At 46.5% G+C, this 24609-nt stretch overlaps 1 protein-coding gene and 1 pseudogene across 1 annotated transcript; both read right to left on the minus strand.

Annotated features, from left to right (window-relative positions):
• Window positions 1-4633: 4633 nt before the first annotated feature.
• On the minus strand, window positions 4634-5327 carry LOC113938561 (annotated as a pseudogene).
• A 7446-nt stretch (window positions 5328-12773) lies between these two features.
• Window positions 12774-21280, minus strand: ADGRF3 (adhesion G protein-coupled receptor F3). The gene is given in 15 exon segments (XM_035729010.1): window positions 12774-12911; window positions 12998-13039; window positions 13511-13810; window positions 13812-14146; window positions 14149-14893; window positions 15843-16022; window positions 16428-16624; window positions 16798-16941; window positions 17441-17650; window positions 18219-18245; window positions 18248-18463; window positions 18953-19126; window positions 19594-19737; window positions 20165-20225; window positions 21197-21280. Coding segments are annotated over 15 exon segments (2997 nt in total).
• Between the last annotated feature and the right edge of the window lie 3329 nt (window positions 21281-24609).

Here is a 24609-nt window from a genome sequence, read left to right on the forward strand (position 1 = left end):
TAAATAAATAAAATCTTTTCTTTTTTAAAGAACATATTATGATTAACTATATGCCAAAAAATTAGGCAATCTGGAAGAAATGGATGCATTCCTAGAGACGTATAAACTACCAAAACAGCCGGGAAGAAATAGAAAACCTGAACAGACCACAACCAGCAAGAAAATTGAAGCAGTAATAAAAAATCTCCCAAGAAACAAGAGTCCAGGGCTGGTTGGCTTCCCAGGGGAATTCTTTCAAACTTTTTTTTTTTTTTAAGATTTTATTTGTTTGAGAGAGAGAATGAGAGAGAGAGAGCATGAGACGGGGGAGGGCCAGAGGGGGAAGCAGACTCCCTGCTGAGCAGGTAGCCCGATGCAAGACTTAATCCTTGGACTCCAGGATCATGGCCCAGAAAAATCAAGAAAATCTCAACTCTTTCTATGAGGCCAGCATTACCTTGATCCCCAAACCAGACAAAGACCCCACCAAAAAGAAGAATTACAGACCAATATCCCTGATGAACATGTATGCAAAAATTCTCACCAAATACTAGCTCACCAAATACTCACCAAAATACTACCCAGTAGGATCCAACAGTACATTAAAAGGATTATTCCTTTATGACCAAGTGTGATTTATTCCTTGGCTGCAAGGGTAGTTCAATATCCACAAATCAATCAACATGCTATATCACATTAATAAAAGAAAGGACAAGAACCGTATGATCCTCTTAATAGATGCAGAAAAAGCATGTGACAAAGTACAGCATCTTTTTTGATTAAAACTCTTCACAGTGTAGGGATAGAGGGAACATACCTCAGTATCATAAAAGCCTTATATGAAAAGCCCACAGTAAATATTCTCAATGGGGAAAAGCTGATAGCTTTCTCCCTAAGGTCAGGAACACAGCAGGGATGTCCACTCTCACCACGGATGTTCAACATAGTACTAGAAGTCCTAGCCTCAGCAATCAGACAACAAAAAGAAATAAAAGGCATCCAAATCAATAAAGAAGTCAAACTCTCACTCTTTGCAGATGACATGATACTCTATGCGGAAAACCCGAAAGACTCCACCCCAAAATTGCTAGAACTCATACTGGAATTCAGCAAAGTGGCAGGATACAAAATCAGTGCACAGAAATCAGTTGCATTTCTATACACTAACAATGAGACAGAAGAAAGAGAAATTAAGAAGTCGATCCTATTTACAATTGCACCCGAAACCATAAGATACTTAGGAATAAACCTAATCAAAGAGGCAAAGGATCTGTACTCAAAAAACTATAGAACACTCGTGAAAGAAATTGAAGAAGACACAAAGAAAAGGAAAAACGTTCCATGCTCATGGAGATTGGAAGAAAAAATATTGTGAAAATGTCAATGCTACTTAGAGCAATCTACACATTCAGTGCAATCCCTATCAAAATACCATCAACTATTTTCACAGAGCTGGAACAAATAATCCTAAAAGTTGTTTGGAACCAGAAAAGACCCCGAACAGCCAAAGGAATGTTGAAAAAGGAAACCAAAGCTGGTGGCATCACAATCCCGGACTTCAAGCTCTATTACAAAGCTGTCATCATCAAGACAGTATGGTACTGGCACAAAAACAGACACATCGATCAGTGGGACAGAATAGGGAACCCAGAAATGGACCCTCAACTCTATGGTCAACTCACTCGGACAAAGCAGGAAAGAATGTCCAGTGGGAAAAAGACAGTCTCTTCAACCAATGGTGTTGGGAAAATTGGACAGCCACATGCAGAAGAATGAAACTGGACCATTTTCTTACACCACACACAAAAATAGACTCAAAATGGATGAAAGACCTAAATGTGAGACAGAAATCCATCAAAATCCTAGAGGAGAACACAGGCAGCAACCTCTGTGACCTCGGCTGCAGCAACTTCTTGCTAGACACGTGTCCAAAGGCAAGGGAAACAAAGGCAAAAATGAACTATTGGGACCTCATCAAGATAAAAACCTTTTGTACAGCAAAGGAAATAGTCGACAAAACTAAAGACAGTTGGCAGAATTGGAGAAGATATTGCAAATGACATCTCAGATAAAGGGCCAGTATCCAAAATCTATAAAGAACTTATTAAACTCAACACCCAAAGAACAAATAATCCAATCAAGAAATGGGCAGAAAACATGAGCAGACATTTCTGCAAAGAAGACATCCAAATGGCCAACAGACACATGGAAAAGTGCTCAACGTCACTCAGCATCAGGGAAATACAAATCAAAACCACAACAAGATGCCATGTCACACCTGTCAGGAATGGCTAAAATTAACCACTCAGGAAACGACAGATATTGGTGAGGATGCAGAGAAAGGGGAACCCTCTTACACTGTTGGTGGGAATGCAAGCTGGTGCAGCCACTCTGGAAAACAGTATGGAGGGTCCTCAAAAAGTTGAAAATAGAGTTACCCTATGACCCAGCAATTGCACTACTAGGAATTTACTCCAAAGATACAAATGTAGGGATCCAAAGGGGCACCTGCACCTCAGTGTTTATAGCAGCAGTGTCCACAATAGCCAAACTATGGAAAGAGCCTAGATGTCCATTGACAGATGAATGGATAAAGAAGATGTGGTGTATTTACAATGGAATATTACTCAGCCATTAAAAAAATAAATCTTGCCATTTGCAATGATGTGGATGGAATTGGAGGGTATTATGCTAAGTGAAATAAGTGAATCAGAATGACAATTATATGAGCTCACTGATATGTGGAATTCAAGAAACAAGGCAGAGGATCATAGGGGAAGACAGGAAGAAATGAAACAAGACGAAATCAGAGAGGGAGACAAACCATGAGACTCTTAACTTTAGGAAACAAACTGAGGGTTGCTGGAGGGGAGGTAGGTGGGGGGATGGGATAACTGGGTGACGGACATTGGGGAGGGTATGTGTTGTAATGATCACTGGGTATTTTATAAGACTGATGAATCACAGATGTGTACCCCTGAAACAAATAATACATTATGAGGAAAAAAGGAAGGAAGGAAGGAAGGAAAGAAGGAAGGAAGGGAGGGAGGGAGGGAAAAAATGTTTTTGAAAATTTAATTTACTTTATCTCTTAGGAATACTTTTTTAATACATATTTTTATTATCTATTTATTTTTAAAGATTTTATTTATTTATTTGAAGGAGAGAGAGTGAACAAGAGAGAGAGCATGAGCAGGGGAGGGGGAGAAGCAGACTCCCCTGCTGAGCAGAGAGCCCTATGTGGGGCTCAATCCCAGGACCCTGGGATCATGACCTGAGCTGAAGGCAGTCGCTTAACTGACTGAGCCACCCAGGTGCCCCAGATACATATTTTTAAAGATTATTTTTAAGTAAACCCCACCCCCAATGTGGGGCTCAAACTCACGACCCTAAGATCAAGAGTCATATGCACCACCGGCTGAGCCACCCAGGCATTCCCACCCCCAATAATTAAAAAAAAAAAGGGGGGTTTTATGAGGCAGAGGAATTCCCAAATTAAAATTACCAATTCCCAAATTACCATACCTAGCTTGCCATATCAAACATTTCAACTTTGTTAGCTAAATGAGCTACATAATATCCTTAAAGATCAACCAGAGAAGAGAAAGATCTCATCTTCATTACTGATTTAGAATCAAAACTTAATCTTTCAAAGGAGTATTTTAACATTCTAATATGTCTCTTAAAGATCTTTCCTAGAAATTAAGTGTTCTTTCTTTCATTCTTGAAATGATACTTAATTTCTTTGGCAACTTAGGGACAATTATTAGCTGAGTATTTTAATTATGATAAACCCACTAAAATTAAATTACCTCTTGTTTATGGTGCATATGAAACATTCCTACAGCCTTACAGACCAAATTATCTTTGACAAAAATTTACATGAATGGGCAGTTAGATGAGCAGTCTTTAAAGTTGAAGTCTCCTAGTACAGAAGCTATTTATTTATTAAATATTTTATGTATTTATTTGACAGTGTACAAGCAGGGGGAGCAGCAGGCAGAAGAAGAAGGAGAATCTGGCTTCCCACTGAGCAGGGAGCCTGATGCGGGGCTCCATCCCAGGACCCTGGGATCATGACTTGAGCTGCAGGTGGACGTTTAGCCAACTGAGCCACGCAGGCATCCCATAAGCTATTAAACTGTCACCAAACATGGAGAGTATAAAATTTAGTATGAAAGTCTGCTGTTCACAAAACCATGGCAAAATGTGTATTTCAAAATTTGGATATAAAATAAAATGATAACATTTGGATAATTCTGTGAATTCCCGAACATTTATTGGGAATATTCATGTTTATCCAAATATCATCCAGAATGCTAACAGCACTCCTGGAAGCTTTTGACAGGATCAGCAGTCACTCCGAAAACTTTTTTTTTATTTTTATTTTTTTACTCTGAAAACTTAGTTTGTTCACCAATTAGCAAAGTTTCTGTTTTTCAATTACATTTTGGAATAAAGTCTATGACCAGTAATTGCAGTTTTTTGTTGCTATTTCAGGAATGTCATTGGCAGTGCACTGTATGTACTATAGACAAAAAGATAAAGCAAAGGGTAGCTTGAGACCGATTTTTCTGTTAACTCATTCTCTTTAGGAAGCCAGTCCCAGTGACCATTTGGAGGCTTGTAAGAAGCTCACAGACTTATAGGCTCCTCAGCTGCCCTTCAGACTCAGGTCACTATTGGTCACTAATGCTGACAAAGATAACCTTTCAGACACCTCATCTTTCCTAAGGTTCAAAGATGGTTCTCGAGTTAAAGGATCTCTCTCAAGCCTTTGTTTTCTTGTTCAAGTTGAAATATTCGTTCCTGTTCCTTGCAACCCTGTCGCTCATCAATTTCAATGGCTTTCCTCATTCCTGCTGCCATTTCAGGTCTCTGTCCAACATGTGCTTATAATTCATTCTGATTTGTTTCCAAGTGCCTCATCTCCAGTCCATGTTTAGAAGCATTAAGGACGAATTCTTTGGAGATGTTGTGATACTATGTCTGCTCTTCTAACTTCATCTGATTAGCTATCCATTGTCTAAACGTTCTCTCCTGATACTTGCTCATTATAAGTTCCAAGGCAGACTGATGTTCTTCCAGGGATATATACAATTCTTTGTTCTCTTGTTGCACTTCTCTGATTTGTCTGTTTTCTTGCTGGATTCCCATAACTAATGTGGACTGTGGCCAATGTCCTGCCACGTCGTTAAGTTGAATTCCTTCCTGATACTGCTTTGTTGCTTCTACTCATTGGGAGCTGTGGTGTGGTCAGTCAGAGTTTCTGTTGCATCGTCATGATCTCTTCATCTTTCAACAAGAGCATTAGCATCAGCAAGTGACTTCTCAGTTGTGCAACTCATTTCTGAAGGAATACTCTGGTCTCGGTCCCTGTCAGCTGTCAGCTGTGGCGTGAGGACTCAAAGCCTTTGCTCACAGGGACCTACGCACCCAAGAGAAGAGATTCCTCTTGCCCGTTCAGCTTCTTCAGTGAACAGATACAGAACCCAGTAGAGATAGTCAGTGGAAGTGTGGCTGGAGGGGTCAGTGGGGCTCAGCCCCATCACTGACCCAAGGAGAACCTCTTGGAGATAATAGTTTGTTTTAAAGCCCAGAAATAAATCTTCACTATGTGGTCCCATGATTTTTGGCAAGAGTGCTAAGACCATTTAATTGAGAAAGGACAGTCTTGTCAGCAAATGGTGTTGGGAAAATGGAAGGGCCACAGGTAAAAGAATGTAGTTGGACCCTTATCTTACACTATATATAAAAATTAACTCACAGTGAAGACAACTGACAGAATGGGAGAAAATATTTGCAAATGACATATCAGATAAAGGGCTAGTATCCAAAATCTATAAAGAACTTATCAAACTCAACACCCAAAGAACAAATAATCCAATCAAGAAATGGGCAGAAGACATGAACAGACATTTTTCCAAAGAAGACATCCAAATGGCCAACAGACACATGAAAAGGGCTCAACAACGCTCGGCATCAGGGAAATCCAAATCAAAACCTCAATGAGATACCACCTCACACCAGTCAGAATGGCTAAAATTAACAAGTCAGGAAACAGCAGATTTTGGCGGGGATGCGGAGAAAGAGGAACCCTCCTACACTGTTGGTGGGAATGCAAGTTGGTGCAACCACTGTGGAAAACAGTATGGAGGTTCCTCAAACAGTTGAAAATAGAGCTACTATACGATCCAGCAATTGCACTACTGGGTATTTACCACAAAGATACAAATGTAGGGATCCGAAGGGGTACGTGCTCCCCAATGTTTATAGCAGCCATGTCTACAATAACCAAACTGTGGAAAGAGCCAAGATGTCCATCGACAGATGAATGGATAAAGAAAATGTGGTATATATACACAATGGAATATTATGCAGCCATCAAAAGGAATGAGATCTTGCCATTTGCAACGACGTGGCTGGAACTGGAGGGTGTTATGCTGAGTGAAATAAGTCAATTAGAGAAAGACATGTATCATATGACCTCACTGATATGAGGAATTCTTAATCTCAGGAAACAAACTGAGGGTTGCTAGAGTGGTGGGGGGTGGGAGGGATGGGGTGGCTGGGTGAAAGACATTGGGGAGGGTATGTGCTATGGCGAGTGCTGTGAATTGTGCAAGACCGTTGAATCACAGTTCTGTACCTCTGAAACAAATAATGCAATATATGTTAAGAAAAAAAAAAGAGGAAGATAGCAGGAGGGGAAGAATGAAGGGGGGACATCGGAGGGGGAGACCAACCATCAGAGACGATGGACTCTGAAAAACAAACTGAGGTTTCTAGAGGGGAGGGGGTTGGGGGGATGGGTTAGCCTGGTGATGGGTATTAAAGAGGGCACGTTCTGCGTGGATCACTGGGTGTTATGCACAAACAATGAATCGTGGAACACTACATCCAAAACTAATGATGTAACATATGGTGATTAACATAACAATAACCAAATTTAAAAAAAAAGTCAAAAAAATTAACTCACAGTGGATCAAAGACCTAAACACAAGAGCTAAAATGATAAACCTCTTAGAAGAAAATGGTAAAAGCTACATGACAGTGGATTTGGCAATTCTTTCTTGGTTAGAACACCAAAAGCACTGGTGACAACAACAAAATAGATTGGACTTCATCAAAATAAAAAACTTCTGTGCATCAGAGGACATAGTGAAAGGGCAACCAATGGGAGAAAATACCTGCAAATCATATATCTGTTAATATCCAGAACATTTAAAGAACTCTTACAACTCAACAAGCAAGAAGCAACCCAGTTTAAAAATAGGCAAAGAATTTAAATAGGCATTTCTCTAAAAAAGTTTTACAGATGACCAATAAGCATGTGAAAAGATGTTCAACATCACTAGTCGTTAGGGAAATGCAAATCAAAACTACATTGCTCTACCACCTCACATCCATTAGGATGTCCACCATCAAAACAAAAACAAAAACAAAACAGAAAATAGCACATGGTGGAGAAACCGGAGCCCTTGTACACTGCTGGTGGGAATATAAAATGGTGCAGCCGCTGTGGAAACCAGTATGACTGTTCCTCAAAAAGTTAAAAATGGAATTACTACATGATCCAGCAACTCTATGTCTAGGTATACACCCAAAAGAATTGAAAGCAGTGTCTCAGATTTGTACACCCACATTCATAGCAGCATTATTCATAATAGCCAATAGGAAAAGCACCCCAAATGACCACTGGCGACTGAATGTGTGTATACACACAGTAGGATACTGTGCAGCCTTACAAATCCTGTCACACCCTACAACATGGATGAACCTTGAGGACAGTATGCTAAGTGAAATAAACCAGTCACAAAAGGAGGAATACTGTATAGTTCTAATTGTATAAGGTATACAAAATCGTCACATTCATGGAGACAGAAAGTAGAATGACGGTTATCAGGGATTGGAGTAAGGGGAGTGGGGAGTTAATAGGTACAGAGTTTCAGTTTTGAAAGATGAATTCTGGAGATTGGTTGAACAATATTGTGTATGTACTTATCACTACTGACCTGTACACTTAAAATGGTTAAAATGGTAAATTTCATGTGTTTCACCATACAAAAATGTTTTTAAATGCTATATCAAAAACGTTCAAAGCAGAGGTCACCCCTGGGCAGGAGGCAGTGGGATTGGGTTGGAGAGGGCTTCAGTGGTGTTGCTAAAGTTCTAGTTCTGCAGTTGAGTCATGGGTTCACCCAACTTTATGGAGGTTATATGCTATTTCTAAACATTCTCTGCATGTCAGAGAAAGCTGAGCTGTTTTCAGTAGCATCACTGCTACAAAAGACCACCCTTGGCTGTTGTGGTTATAGGTGCCTCCATCTAAAGTAGACATCGCCGTTTGTTCTCAGATATCTCAAACTCGTTATGCTATTCTTAAAGATCCCAACTTAAGTACCTCTCTTTTCATATAATACTTTAATTATGCCCTCTACTCCACTAAATAACCATTTTGGAGTGGGGCCTTTATGTGCCTTCATCTTTCATTCAAACTTCAGAAGTGTGCTTCCGCACTCCGCGCCCCCCTCCAACTGTTTGTCTCGGGGGCTCTGATTCTGAGTAAAAGTCCACGTTCTTCCTGTGGTCTGTATAGTTCATTCGTTCAGTAAATACTGAGTGCCTGCTACGTGTCAAGCATATTTTAGATCTGAAGCTACAGCAACCAGCAAAACAAAAATTCTTGCCCCCTTTACATCCATCTTTCCAGAAAGGAGAATCCTAATTCTCAGCCTAGCTTCTCCCGCATCCCTTCTCGTGTATGTTTATTTTCTCCAGGCCTCTTCAATTCCAGTCTCTCTTGAGGAGCGAAAAGCAGCAGCAGGTCTCCCGGTCTTCCTCTGAGATTTAATGGGTGACTTGGAGGTCCTCTGTCTATGTCCGCTGTGGTTTATCTGGGACTCTGATCTTTTTCAATGAAGAGGGATCACTGATGGAGAGGAAATGGGAGAATGTGGGGGGGGTGGAATGACAAACATACTGAGTAAAAATTCTGTTCTGAAAAGGAATGCATTATTGTGAAAGAGACAAAGCATTTGGATATGTTGGCAATGTTTCTGGCTGCCCTCAACTAGGAGCCCCTTTCCCCCTCCACACTCAAGGGACTGTCAGTGATCAGACAGAATTGATTCCCAAAACAGAACTCCAAAGAGGTGGTTCAAAGCTTTCTCAGGAACCCCTAATGTAGTCCACCCTTCCATACAAATCTAAATTCCAGGGGATGCTGTGTGTTACTTTGCTTGTCAAGTTTCTATTTTTAAATATGCAAAATGTTCAGAAGAACTTTTTCAAAATCACTTTTTTCTAACATAAAAATTCATGCTCATTGTAAAAAAATAATTCAAATAATATTTATAGAGTAAGAAAAAATGAAAAATCCAGTAGAGATACCCACTGTTAATATTTTGGTGTCTCTCCTTCTCAGTGCACACATATTTGTATGGACACAAATGGACCCAGTTTTGGTATGGACCAGAATTGGCTAGTATAATGCTGTTCTGGAACCCTTTTGTCTTACTTAGCTGTATAGCGTAAACATTTTCCTGTATCAGTAGGTTTAGCTATACATCATCATTTTGTTTTAGATTTTATTTACTTGAGAGAGAGCAAGTGTGAGAGAGAGAGAGAGCACAAGCAGGGAGGGGGGGGAGGGAGAAGCAGACTCCCCACTGAGCGGGGAGCCCAACATGGGGCTCGATCCCAGGACCCCGGGTACCATGACCTGAGCCAAAGGCAGATGCTTATCAGACTGAGCCACCCAGGCACCCCTATACATCATTATTTGTAATGACCATATAGCATTCCTTTGTTAGATAATGTCCTAATTTGTTTTACTAAGTGCCTCTTTTTTAAGGATATAAACACCTAGAATACACATCTTTTGTACATTTGTCTGCTCACTTGTCTTTTTTTTTTTTTTTAGATTTTATTTTATTTGAGAAAGCTCACACACAGGTCGGGGGGGCAGGGGCAGAGGGAAAGGGAGAGAATCTCAAGCAGACTCCACACTGAGTGCGGAGCCCAACGCAGACCTCAATCATGACGTCAGCCAAAACCAAGAGTCGGACGCTCAACCGAATGAGCCGCCCAGGGAACCCTCTACTTACTTCTTTAAGTCATCTTTTTAGAAATGGAATTGCTGCTAAGCCTCACTTTCTGATGTTTACCTCCAGAACCTTCTTTTCAGTCCTTTTTTATGTGAGGGTCAAATGAACAAAGGCTTCATGTCATTTCACTGATCGATTCTAAAGTGTGTTTTTAGGCGCAGAGCATGCAGTATGTGCCATCATTTGAGAAAGAGAATGAAGACATAGATTTCAACAGAAGCACGCTCAGAAAGTCTCTGCTGCTTTTAAAGTGAATGTATATTAGTTGAAATATTCAAAAATAATTTTATAATTGAAAAAAAATTAAGACTGTAAGTATTAATGAAGTGCAAGGGCGATTGAGACAGGACTCTGTTGCCAGGGAAACCTGCAGGCAGAGGCCTGGCTGTTTCAGTGGCTCCCTGCCTCCCGCCTCCCTTAGGGGCTGAGGCAGGTCTGGGGCATAGAAATGTTGCAGTCGCCCTGCTGAGTTGGTATCTTCTCTTTGAAAAAAATGATGGAATTCATTTAGAGAAATATTTGCACCGGTTTATATACAATGAAAATATTCATACGGATCCATGTTTGTAAGAAAAACGTTTTCAACAGCATATCCATTTGCATTTCAACAGAAAATGTTCCCTTTGCATTTTATAAAAATAGCCATGAATTTTTTAACAAACAAAGACTCATTCATGAGGATTCTTTTCATTTCTCCAGTTGAAAAATTTTCAGAACCCTGTCATCATCTTGTGGATTCCTTGAGTTAATTCAGCTAGACATCCTTGTGTCCTCTCAAGACTTTTCTTAAATATTTCTTCTCCATATCTAGTCTTACCTTGAGCCTGTCACTTTTTTAAAATATAATTTAAAAACATATTTTATTTATTATTTGAGAGAGAGAGAGAGAGAGCGTGTGCATGCCAGGGGTGGGAAGGAGCAGAGAGGGAGGGTGAAGGAGAGGGAAAGATTCCCAGGGAGACTCCACGCTGCGTGTGGAGCCTGGCACCGGGGATCCCAGAACACCAAGACTATGACCTGAGCCGAAAACCAAGGGTCAACCGACTGAACCACCCAGGCACCCTGAGCCTGTCACTTTTAAATGTCAGTGTTTGTCATGTTGTCGCTTTAATCCTTGGCAGTCTGTGGTAACTTACTCTGTACTTTAAAGTTGTTAATGCATTCTTACAAAGGTGCTCAGATCAGTGACTTGGTGTATACATGCATACGTCTACGAAACTTACATTTATATTGATATTGTTGTGAAAGTTAAAAAATGGACCTATTAGCTTCACCTTTTCCTAAACTTTGAAGAGAAAAGAACCAAAATCTGCCCTTCACCTTTAATGTTTGGGAAGATCAGAGTTCCTGTTATTAAGCCATCCTTTCTCTTCCTAGCTATAGAGAAGAAATAATCAGAAAGGAAATCATTGAATAATTAAAGATAAAACAATTTTTATCGAATATATCTGTAACATGAACTATAGATTAGTCAAAAACTGGTTGAGACTTGCAAAATGAGTAATTGCAATCATTTTGAGCTTTAATATCTGTTGATTATGTTTACAGCAGAGGCAGACTTATTCCTTAGGTAGTTTTGGCTAGTTTTTCATGCTATTTTTGCTTGAATAGTTTAGTGGGGACAGGTGACCTGCAAGAGAAAGGAACGTGACTAGTGGAAACATTAGCCTGTCTTTACCAATGGCTGAGCTCTGGGAGGGCAGAAGGGCTCAGAGCATTGGGCCAGGACCCATCCTCGTGGATTCAGGCACATTCCCTCGACTCCCTTAGAGGAGGAGCAACATGAGCTCGTATGTGGTTCACTCAAAGCTTCTGCCTTCCCCATAAAAGGGCTCGCCCTGAAGCTCTGGACTGGTGAAGGAGAACTTGCAAGGCTGCCCTCCCCTCTGGATACCAAGCCCACCAACAGCAATTCCTTCCAAGCAAAGGTTTTTCAGGATAATTAAATATTTGACAGTGCAAAAAAAGGAATTTTCTGAGTGAACCGAATCAAGGGTTGGTGGTAGTAAAAGTCCCTCCAGCTTTCTGTGAAAGCAATAGAAGATGCTATGCCATCTGCTCTCTGAGGCCTCCACCTTCCCCATCCCATCCAGAAATGTCTATGCTGGAAAAGTCTGTTTTCCAACCCTTGGGCTGGGACAGTTATAAGAAGAGGAGCCTTCTGCGCCAGGAAGCCCTTTGCTACACTTGGAGTGAAGACTCCGTGCCGCTCACACCGCTCCCAGGAAGGCTTGTTTCCCACCTGGCATCTTCACTTCTTCCATTGCTGTGTTCTGGGATGTAGGTTTCATATGTAGCCTAGGAAGGGGCAGAAAGGCCCAGCTGCAGGGTGATTATTATTATTATCATCAAGTCTCCTTTGATGAGGTTGTACCCATCTTCACGTCCTCACCTGCCCTCCTGCCGGGGCCACAGTAGTCCTAGGAACTCTGCTCTCGGCTACGCTGACTCCCATGCTTACCGATCCTGCCTACTCCCTTCATACAGTAACTGGAGGCAGACTTTCAAATGGAGAAACCAGGGACAGAGAGTCCCCAGGAGCCCGGGTTGGAATCAGGAGCCCAGGAAGCTGACTCCCGACTGCTCTGACGGGGCTCCTGTCTCCATTGTTGGGGAGTTTGAACCTGAAACATGCTCGTTCTAAGACACAATCCCAACCTCCTCTCGGCTTCTAGCTGGTGCCTCTTAGGAAGGCCGTGGAACAGCTGCTTCTAACCTGCTCTCAGCGGGAGAACTGAGGATTTGAAGCCGGCAACTCACCAGGGAGATGGTGGAGTTGGAGTGTTGGGTGCGGCAGAAGCGTTTGAGTAAATCCTCTCGCATCTGCAGGAGATGTAATGCCCTGGTTATGCCAGCCCGAGTCCTGGCCTGGGCACCGCAAGTCAGATGGGTTAGGTGGGCAGACTCACCTTCTTGTCTGTGAGGCAACCAAACAGTAAGATGAAGACACCCTAAAAGAGGGATATGGGGATAAGTTCGTCAAGGAGGAAGGAATCCACGGAAGTAAACTCTTTTCCCTCTCCTTTTCTTTTAGCTTCTGTCTTCCTGTCTAATTCATGTCCCGAGGCTTCCCATCTAGAGTTTTCTGCATATTCGCATCATTTGGTGCATAGAATCCATTTCAGGTACTTCTCTTACTGCTTTGGTTACAAAGGATGGATATCAAAGTTTTGAGTACTGACAATTCCCTGACTTCTCTGGCAAAACCAGATACTATTTTACAGATAAGAAAACCAAAGCTCACAGAGGTTTGTCCAAAGTTCTCCAGCTAGTCAGTGGAGGAAATGGGATCCAAACCTAAGTCTTCTAAAATTCCTGAGACTGTTTCTTCTGCTCCACCATGATACCTCCTTGAGAGGGGACTGGCAGTGACTTAAACCATCTAAAAGGGCAAAAAGCTCAGCCACCACACTGTCACCCACCTGGGTGGTGTTGAGAATCGTGAAGATGTAGTGAGGAACTATGGAGACTTCCTCCAGCAGAGTGGCCTGGCCCAGCCCCCAGGTGAGGCCAAAGATGGGGGTGAGAATGAGCAGGTCTTTGGTCACCCCCAGAAGGGCATGGTGCTTCTCCACCTGGGGCCCCTCTGACAGTGAAGGTCTCAGGAGCTTCAGCACAGCCATGGCTAGTACCAGCCCATTCATGCCCACAATAGCCAGCACTCGCCCCACGAAGGTGTAGAATGCCCCTCCCTTCCCATTCAACCAGCATGCCCCCTCCCCCCAGGTATTGCCCTCGGGGTAGGTAGAGGCCCAGGGCAGCACCTGCAAACCCCATTGGGCATATATAGCCAAGGACCACCATCAGGGAGAGTACTCGGCACTTGGACAGCTGATGGAAGACGAACAGCGGCTGGTGCGCCAACATCAGGGCCTGAGCCAGCATCCAGGAAAAGGTGGGCAGGTAGAGGAAGTGACAGAGGAAGGCAGCAGCCAGGCAGAGTGGGCTTTGGGATCCCAGAGGAAGCAGTAGGGCTCCCAGGAAGCAGGTGTCCGCAGCCAAAAGGCAGATCACCATGTTGAGCAGGGCCATGTGGCATAAGTAGGCAACTTTGTTCGGTACACGACTCTCCACGCCAGCCTGTACATGCCCAGGCACACAAGCAGGGCCAGGATGGAGGCCCCCAAGCCCACCTGACTCAGCAGCTCCAGGGTGGGGTTTTCTGGAAGAGTATTTCGGGACATGAGGATGGAGAAGGCAGTGAGGTGCCGACCGATACACTGAGTAGTGGGGCTGGTGTGAGCGGTCTGCACCTGGCACCCTTCATCTGACCAACCCCCCTTGCCCTGGAAGAGATTGTGGTCCCAGAAGACACAGTGGGGAGTGCTAGCTGTGTCCCTGAAGTCCATGATGACTTCTCCCTGGTTGAAGGCCTGGCCACCTGCCATGATGGAGATAGAGAGGACCAGCCCAGGAGTGGCATAGAAGGAGTCCCCCAACCCTTGGCCATAGTTTGAGGGCAGAAGATGGTCCAGTTTCCGCAGTAGCATGCTAGTAACATTGAAGTTCGTTCCATTATGGCCCAGTGGGGCCAGTGAGCACCTAGGAATGCATGCCTGCAATGGGGGCTGAGTGGAGAAGGAGGCTCTGTAGTCAGCAGGAAACGCAGGACCAAGGAGCTGGGTCTGCAGCTGCACGTTATGTAAGCTGAAGGAGAAGGGGTGATCCTGTGGGCATAGGCTGTGTGCTAGGGTCTCCACAGCCAGCAGGAGATCTGAGCCTGCTGAGGGCTTCTGGGCCTGGGGTGGGGCCCACAGAGAGCCGGTGTCCATGTCTAGGACCTTGTCTGTGGTTTTCAGGAGAGCCTGTGATGCCCAACAGAGAGATCCCAACAGAGAGATGAGCCCTGGCTGCTACAGCCCATAGCAGGGCCAGGGGCACAGGGAACTCTAGGCTCCAAACCCACCTTTCCTAGTCCAGCAGAAGACCCAAAGGTGGAGAGAAAGGGGAAGAGGAAGACAGACCTGTGAAGGAAGAGTTTCTATATGGGAAGAATGGGGAGCTGTTCAGCTCACCACTGGGGTGGCTTCAAGTATGTGGTCTCCTGATGCAATCCAGCCTCTCCATCTGACAGTCTTTCTCTCCCCTCCATTCCTCGGGCCACCCAGGCCCTAAGGGGCCCCTTTCCAATTCCTTGACCCCTACAGGTCTGTAAAGCTAAGAATGGTACCCAGTGGTAGAGGGCATGATGTTCTGAAGTAGAAGGCCACATGCACGTCCATCCACCCACATGTGATATACATTCCCAGATAGGAAGTGTGTTGTGTCATTGCCCCTGGTTATTCTTTTGGATGCCTCTTATTGGTCACTAACTGTTGCCCATATCGAGAGCTGGTTTAGGTGAGTCCAGCCAAGCCAAGAGTGTTTGAGTATCTCCATGTAGGTATCGTGTGTGTGTGTGTGTGTGTGTGTGTGTGTGTGTGTGTGTGTGTGTGTGTTTCAGGGGGTGGGGGGGGCTTCACATCATATGCACGCATCTGCATGTGCATGAATGCCTCTGAACTCATATCTTCACACTCCTTCCTGCCTTTCCTGACCTCCCGTGTGTTATCAGCATCAGACCTTCTCCACATTTCATGGCCTTGAGACTGGTGTCCAAGAGGAGAGACGGACCAGGGAAGCAGACACTCAGACTCTACAAAGGTCTGCTGGCGGACAGTCCATGATGATGTCAGGGGGACAGAAGTGCCCAGAGGTAAAGAGCTTCAAGCCCCTACTACCCAGCTGGCCCCTGCCATGGCTCAGAGAGCTCACCTCCAGGGCCCTGCAGGTGAGCTGTATTCTAGCATCCACCACCACCTTGGCCAGGAATGATATGGTGCCCAGCAGTGCCAATAAGTCAGAGGGCGAGCTCACCGCCATCACGTGCTCTGACAGCTGTGCCAGGATCTGTGGCACCTCCCCAGCAGGCCAGCCCTGGCCTGCCCGTAGCAGCTGAGACACAAGACAGCAGGAATTGGGGAGTCGGGTGGGCAAGTCCTCACGAGGGAGGGGCCATTCCTCCCCCATCCAGCTCTTTCCTCCCCATCCCCGTACCAGTCCCAAGGGAACAGGAAGCAAAGATCGAGTGAGCCGCATGGAAGGAACTGACACCCATGTTAGTGGAACAGACATTTGGTGGGATTAAGTTTGGAGAATAGCACGCTCCCCACAATGAGAATGCTGGGCACTCTCTGGCCCCTGCCTCACTCCCTGGCTCTGCTGGGCTCCAGTTCAGAGAAGGTTGAATGACCTTCAGGCCGGGCCTCAGGGGGAAAGGCTTCTAAAGCTAGGTCCCGAGTGAGAAAAGGGTAGGTCATGGAGGGTGAGGCATGTGGGCAGCAGGGCCTGAAGCTTTACCCGGGCTCTGTGATGCAAGGCCAGGAGCTCTGTGTCTGTGCAGCTGCTGTGAATGGGCTCCCAAATCCCATCAGGCCCACAGGTCGGCTTTACTATGCCTGTCTTGTTCACCAGACATGGGGCCTGTGCCACGTGGCCAGCCTTGGTGACATTCCAGGCAACAGCTGAGAAGTCCTCAGGGCAGGTGGTGTCTCCATCTGAAGAATGATATCAGGGAGGCTCAGCAAACACAGTCTAGCCCCAGCCTTTCTGGGGCAAAAACCTGTTCAGGCTCTGGAGACGGGCTGTGGGGCCCAGTGCAGGGAAACGTTAAGGAGCACGCAGGGCAAGCAGTGAGAGGTCAACCGGCTGGACCCCAAGTCCCACATACCCTGGATGATGGTGACAGAGATGGGGACCCTGAGAGGGGTCAGTCCTGGGCTCTGCAGCTCACAAGTGTATGTGGTGTCAGCGACAGGGCATTGCTGAACGGCCAGCACAAAGCACCGGGACCCTGGCTTGTTGACTAAGGAGGCTGAAGATAACATGAGAGAGGGAACAGTTACTGGGCTTGGAACAGACCTGGAAGCCAGCAGGCCCAGAGATGTCCTTTCAGTCTTTCTAGCAACTTCAGAAGCAGATGATGCAGTGCGGAAGACCTGAGTGGTACGAGAGCATCAAACTATGAAGGCAGGGCTTGGATTTTGGTGAGGGGCACCTGGGGGTCTCTAACTAGCCCCAGGACTTGAAGCCAGGTTCCTCATTTGTAGAATGGGGACTATCACCAAACGAACTTCACAGAGTATATTGCATTTTTATTAAGATTGTGTGAAAACATTTTGCAAACAGATATCTACATTTATGTGGTTTTTGCTGTATCAATACAATTAGGATGCTTGTGGGGTAAAAACAGGGTTGGACTTGGACCCAGAACTCCCAGGTTGAACTGCAGCCTCTGCTTCCTGCGAGCTGGAGAGCCAGCTGCCTGGAGACCAGCTGCTGCCTGTCCCCTGGCCCCGACAGCCCCTCTGTACCTTTGCTGCCCTCCCTGGGACTCCAGGAAGCTGTGTAGGCCAGGTGCGTGCTGGGGATGCAGCAGGTCAGCTGGAAGCCAGGGCAGGTGGCACAGGAAATGGAGAACTGGTCTGGAAGCCGAGCCACATCTGTTGCCTGCAGGGGCACCTTCACCACCTGGGACAGCTCCCATCTGAATCCCTGAGCCTCAAAGCAGCCCGTGTACTCACCTGCAGATACACACCTGCTGCACCTCCCAGCTCCTCCGGCCCCCACCTGTGCCACAGAAGCTCTGCTGCTTCTAAAGCCACACCTGAGGTCTGCCTTCCTGGTCCGGCCTCTCCTTAAGCCCAGCAACAAAGGTCCCTGCCCCCGAAAGGATTTCTAGGAGGAAGAGGCCTGGAGAAGAGGCTCCTGACATTTTTTTTTTTTTTTTTTTTTTAGTAGCCCGGAGCCATGGATTCCAAGGTGAACCTTTTTCCTGCAAGGGGATGCCCTTCCCGAACCACCTGATGCCACTGCAATATCTTGAAGCAAAACACAATGTCTGTTCTCTGCTGAAATTGACACGCCACCTTCAGCATTCTCCTGTTAAAATTGTTCACATCAGTGGGCTCCTTAGCCTTTGTTTCCCCAGAATGAATACATGGAAAGATGCAAAAGGACAGGAAGGGGAGAGAAAAGCAGGAAGGAGAAGAGAGAGAGGAGGAGGAAGGTGAGGGAAGCAGGGGAAGGGAAGGACAAAGAGAGGGGCAAGGCGGCGGAGGAGAGAGATGAAAGGAAGGGCAGGCTGGCTACCTGCCCATCCATGGGAGACGTTGGGGAGCTGAGGACAGCCTGGCCTGGGCTAGAGGCCAGGGACACATGTGTCCCTGGCTGCAGGAGGATGGGTGTGGGACTGCCCACGGGCCGCAGGAACCATTTCGGGTTGGTGGTCTCACGGCTCTTGATGAAGGTCAGATTCAGAGTGGCGCCAGGCGTCCGCACCCAGGAGGTCGGGCTCAGCCTTCCGGGGACTGCGGGGAGGCAGAAGGCAGGCGCCCCTTGGAGCAGGAATTGTGGCCCTCTGCGGTTAAGCCAACTCCTTCCCCATCTTTGGAAGCCCGTTCCTCGTCACTCCCTCCCCACTGCCCCCAGTACTGTTTTGTTTTGTCCCTGGATGAGAGTGGCTGCTGTAGTCCAGCCGAGGACCCTGTCATTGGGAACCAAACAGGGAAGTCTTGGGGCCCACGATTTCCCCTCCCACAGGGGACCTGGGGCTGCTGGAGCCCCTTCCTGGCCCTCTAGGGTCAACAGCAGTCACTCTAGCCCTTTCTGTCCTTGTCCATATGTCTCAGGAGCCCTGTTGTTCATTAGCCTCACTACTCAGTCCCAAGCTCGAGGCTGTGACCCACCAGGATAACTGGCGATTCTCCCACCAGCGGAGCTCCTGGGCTTGGGCCAGCTGGCCGAAACACAGGACTCAGAGAGGAGAAAACACAGGCTTTCTTTCCCAGGGTCCCACTGGTTTCCAAGTTCCCAAATCTCCTTACCAGGTGGCAGCAACTGGCAGGAGCCGGCTTCAGCGGGGCCGAGGACCAGACAGCCACAGGCCCTGTGGCTGTGGGCGGGCTCGCAGTGAGGGTGACGGGAGCAGATGCTGGTGTTCCACTGGCACCCAGACAGGCAAGCACAATAGGTCTGCCCATCGCCGTGGAGGTTACACTCTGCGGCAGAGGGCGGGGACAAGATGTGGGCAGGCCGTATGAGAGAGCCAGTCCTCTGATGCCTGAGCAGCTCTAGGGCTGGCTGTCTGGAGCCATCCCAAAGTCACCAGAGCCTCAGCCATCAGGGACTGCCTCCTCACTCAGGGTTCAAAGCAGCAGAGGTCTGGCTGGGCAAAGTCATCAGGGGTGGGGCCCCGGGGGCGGGCGGAGAAGTCCCAGCCCACGACCGTCTGCGTCTTGGGCTTCTGCCGAAGTTTAGAAGTTGGGGACATGGAACAGGAAGGGAAGGGTCTGTCTGGTGGGGAGGCGAGGAAGGAGCTAGGCCATGGAGACCCTCCAGGAAATGGGAGGGGCTGGCAGCGGTCTAGGCGAGCTGGCTGGGAAGCCCGTGCCCCCTTCTCTCTCAGCCCCCTGTCCCCCACAAGCGGTGGAAGGGCCATTGAGAGGGAGGGCTCCGTAGAATCCACCCTACCTGTTGAGGCTGAGGCCAGTGAGAGTTCTTGGGAAAGAAGAAGCCGAGGCAAGGGGGTGAGTCAGGGTCCTGGAGAGTGCCAGTGGCCAGGTTTGATTTGGCAAGTCCAGCTGTACATAGACCGAGGCCAGGACGGATTCTACAGGAGCAGAGGGGGTAGCTGTAGAGGAGAGGTGGCAAGGCCACGGGCTGGTCTCCTTCTGCCTCCCACACCTGGCTGGTCACTGGACCCTGGGCAGATCCCACCTCCCACAGCCCAGCTAGGAGCTGACAAGACTCGAGAGGGCCATAACCCCTCATTCGCAACGTTGCATTCACATACAGCTCCATGTCACCCTCCCCTCATTTTATAGATGAGGCTCTCCAAGATGAATGATTTTCTCAAGGCCTCACAGCTAGAGAACTGGCCTCTGGACCTGACCAGGTGGACTGTGGACCTGGACTGTGACCAGCCATGGATCCAGTCTTCCATGCGTCCTCTTCAGCCTCATTCCCTGCTCCCTGACCTCCCCCCTTGCCCTCCCACTCCTCCCTCCTTCTTCCTCCCGTCCACTCCATCCACTCACCCCCTTCTCCACTCCTTTGGTCCAATTGCTGCCCCGATTCCCCTCCAGCCTGACTCTGTGCCTGGAACAGAGGAGAGACCTCTGAGAGGATGCTGACCCCAGGTTTCTTCCAGAGGCACCTTCTTCCCCAGGGGGCTCGGGCTAGCCTGAGTAATTTGGCATGACTCCATCTCTTTGAAGCTCTTCTTTTTGCCTAGCCAGAAGCAAGCAGGCACATCAGGAGAGGAAAGCAGGCTTCCGGTAGGAGGCACCCGGGATGCAGCCCCAAGGACTCTGCCAAGGCCTGCAAATCCCACCCGAACCCGGGAACCAGGCACACCCTGGAGAGTCAACATGCTTTGCTTAATTCCTTCCTGAATTTACCTGTCCCTGGGCCTCTAGGCTAATTGAAATGGCTGTGTCTGGAACACCAGTGGGGAGGGCCAGACCGAGCCGGCTGGGGCCCAGAGGCTTGGGGAATTCTGTTCTTTTCATAGGAACTGCCACAAGGGTGAGCCTAAGGCAGCATCTTCCCTTAGACTCTGGTTCCTGTAAATTATTTCCTCACCAACTCCTCCTTCTTTCAAAATTGTATGTGAATGTGGGTACTATCTCAAAACAGATACAGATAATAGATATGGGTACGGATACAGAGATGTCTTCTTGGGGGAAAACAGAGATAAAAAAGTGCTAACCTTGACTTTGCTGTCTTTCTTCAGATTCTCTCCTGTCCTCTATGCTGGAAAATTTTTCTTTTCTTTCCATTTTTAAATTATAAGCTTGACTGGGAGAATCTTTATCCAAAATGTAGCTGGCATCACTGGAGTTCACAGTGACTCAAAGAAAGAAAAGCTATCCCACACCCTGGAAAATAAGACTGACCTATCAGAGATTTTATAACAAACTGGCCTCTCTTTTTTACATGACTTCCTCTCCCTCCAGCCCTTGCGCCTCCACCTGTCCCTTCATCCACACCTTGCTGCCTCTCACGCTGATAAGCCCCTATGTCAGCTCTGTAGACCTTCCCTGGGTACTTGCCCCAGGCTTACTCACAGGTTGAGATGCTTGAGCAACTGGTGACCTCACCAGGGGGAGAGTCATGGCCAGGAGTACCACGGAGGCAGCGGAACAGACCATGGCTCAGTGAAGCAGTCCTCAAGAATCCTCCAGCTGCTGCCTGATGCAAATTTCCTCAGAGAAGAGTTGGCAAGGCTCAGCACAGCTGGGTTGGGAGGGAAGAGGGGACGGGAGCCAGCCGAATTTACAGAGGAAGTGCTGCAGTTTGTGACCGAGTCACATGGGCATCCAGGTCCCAGTGGGGCCACCTGGAACCCATGTGCCCCAGTGACAATGGTCTGCTCAGGTTCCCCCTGGGTTCTAAACCAAGAACTCGGTGCACAGGAGAGGGCTTGGGGGTCCTAGGTCACAACCAGCAATATGCCAATAAGCCAGGGATCTGGGAAATCTGGATTGTTCTGAAACTTCTGGGAAGCTGGATCATTGATCTCAGAGCCAACGTAGAAAGGACAAACATTAGGGCGGATTTCTAGCCTAAAATAATTTCCAGACTCTTAAATTTAACTAAGAACCTGGAAAAATGCTGGGAGAAATTACTAAGTAACTTCACAAAATAGTTTTGAAGTGAGGATGGTTTTTCCAGACAAGACACGAAACCCAGAAAGCCAGAAAGAAAATAAATTAGGCTGTCTAAAAAGTTTTAAATTGGGGATGAAAAGCACATTAGGGTAAAAAGGCAAAAGACAACATGTTTGGTAGCACGATGATTGAATAAGGGGCCAACCTTAACAAAAGAGTTTTTTATCTTACATTAGTAAGATGGAAAATGGGCAAAAAATAGAGTCAGTTTACTGAAAAAGAATTATTAATAGTTTGATAAACATATAAAAAATCCACTTTGAAAAAATAAAACTGGAAAAAAGAAAAAACAGACAAAAATAAAACAAAAAAAGAAAAAATTTAAAAAATGAAATAAGAAAATACTCTGTCACCTACTAATTATCAAAAGACATTGATTATATTCAGTGTTGACAAAAGTGTAGTGACACATGTATACAAAAATGTGTGCATACGGATGTTCAAGGCAGAGTTGTTTGTAACAGCAAATGAGTTAAACAACCAAAATGTCCATTCAAAAGGGGTATTTCCAAACAACTGAACATTGTTGTGGAAAAAAAGTGAGGTAACTCTATTTGGGGGTGAATCCCAATATATATGGTGAGGTGTAAAGTGTGTATTATGCTGCCTTTTACATAAAAAAGGGGATCTATATTCAATATCTGTGCTTTTTATACCTAGAATACTTCTGGAAAAACACATCAAGAACGTTGGCAACTGTTGCTTCTGGGGAAGGGGGTTAAGGGTGCAGATGCGTCTGTTTGATATATATTTTTTCTAAACATAGGCATGTATTTTCCTAATTAAGAAAAGGAAGAATGGATTTACAGATGCACACACGCAGGTGCGTAAGCATGCACGTGTGCACATGCACATGAGCACGCACACGCACACGCACACGCAATACCTATGGTAAAATCTAGCCGCAGTACAGTTCTACTTCCACCACCTCTTCGACTGTCCCCTTGCTAGGACGGCTGCCGAGGTACAGCTGACACACAGAGCAGTGACATGCATGGGAACAAAGACTTTGTTAATAATCGATTTGAGAATGGTAAAGAATCAGGTTTGAGAACGTGAAGGGGGTGGCCATAAGCATTGTGGGACTTGCCCACCGCAGCTGCAGACGGTCTCAGAGGGTCCAGGGGGATATGGGCCACCACCAGCATCTGCCACAGTCACCAGAGTGCATCAGTCCAAGCATAAGGTTGTCCTGGACGATGCTCGACAGGGTCTGTCAAGGAGCAGGGACGACAGAAGAGAGAGGTGGAACTGTTTCTGTAATTTGAGAGAAGTTTCAAACATTTTTGCCAGTACAAAAAAAACACCGAGAAAAGATCAGAAGGAAATGCTACAGGCTCTAGGAAGTGTCCGTTGACTTTACCTCAGGATTCCTCAGGGCTTCACACCGTGCACCGGGGGCCTTAAGTGATACTTGTTCTAAATGGGTCAGTGGATAAATGACACACACCAAGGGGCGCCTGGGTGGCTCAGTTGGTTAAGCATCTGATGCTTGATCTCAGCTCAGCTCTTGGTCTCAGGGTTGTGAGTTTGGGCCAGCGTGGGGCTCCACGAACAGTGCGGGGCCTACTTAAAAAAAAAAAAAAAAGAAAGAAAAAGAAAAAAGAAGCACAACAAGACATTAACAGTGGTTGTAACTAAATGGTAGGATTTGGCATGTTTTTCTATGTTCTGCTTTTCAATTTTATATTCCATAATGGAAAAAAAGTCCTAACAAAAATACCAGATCTTGCTGTGCCCGGGGGGCTCAGGGGCTCAAGTGACCTACTCTTGATTTCATCTTAGTCGTGATCTGGGGAGGGGGGAGGTCCCAGCTCAGTGGGGAGTCCGCTTGAGATTCTCTCCCTCTCCTTCTGTCCCTTCCCACCCCCCTGTTTGCGTGCACCCACTCTCTCTCTCTCAAATGGATAAATAGATCTCTAAAAAAATAATCTTATAGTCTCAACTCCTTCCTTGTAGACCAACAAGGCTCAGAGTCCTTCAGGTTTGCCCAGGTGTCCCCGGTTGCCAGGAAGCACCCGGAGGCTGAATCAGGTCTCTGGGTTAGGGTGGGGTTCAGGCAAACAGGTACTTAATTGCTACCACCTACCTACTCCCAAGTGGAAGGTCAACCGTAAGGCTATTGGTCTCTGTCCTATATACCTAATGATATTTGGAAACCAGTAAGTTTCTACCCCTGCTGGCCGTTTCTCTGGGCTCCTAGGTTGCACCCTGGGCAAAAGAAATTTCCTTTCCATTCCTTTGTGCTTTGAGCCCTCCAGGCCATTCAGCAGGGTCTTTGATAACAAAGGTTTGTAATCTGGGTTTCTCTTATCTGTATCCAAACAGGTTATTTTAGGAGGTTTTACCTCCGTTACTATGTAAACTACTAATAGATTACTAAAGAATAAATGTAGCTTAGACCTTTATCCCATATGAATCCTAACTTCTTTTCTCTTTCCACCTGACATGGCACGACATTATTGGAAATATTAAATGATAGGTTGTTAGATTGGGAAGGGACCTTAACTGAGATACTGAAGCAGCCAGGCTGGGTCCGAGGATCCGGGGTGGGGGGGGGGCCCACAGGCCCAGCCAAGAGGCTCCTTGGCTTTGCACAAGATAGAAGTCAAACGAGAGCGAGAAGGAAGTGAAAACAGAGTTCACTGAATAGCGTGAGTGACAGAGAAAAGCAGACCTAGTGTCCGGGAGACTCGGAAAGGAAAGGAGAGTTAGCCTTGTTGCTGGGTGTTAGGGGTTTACATTGGAAAGGGGTTCTGGGTATGTGTTCCTTCAGGAATCCAGGGTAGGGTCCGACCAAAGGTGAGTGA

Source organism: Zalophus californianus, chromosome 8 (genome assembly GCF_009762305.2).
Source record: "Zalophus californianus isolate mZalCal1 chromosome 8, mZalCal1.pri.v2, whole genome shotgun sequence".
In the NCBI taxonomy this organism is placed as follows: domain Eukaryota; kingdom Metazoa; phylum Chordata; class Mammalia; order Carnivora; family Otariidae; genus Zalophus; species Zalophus californianus.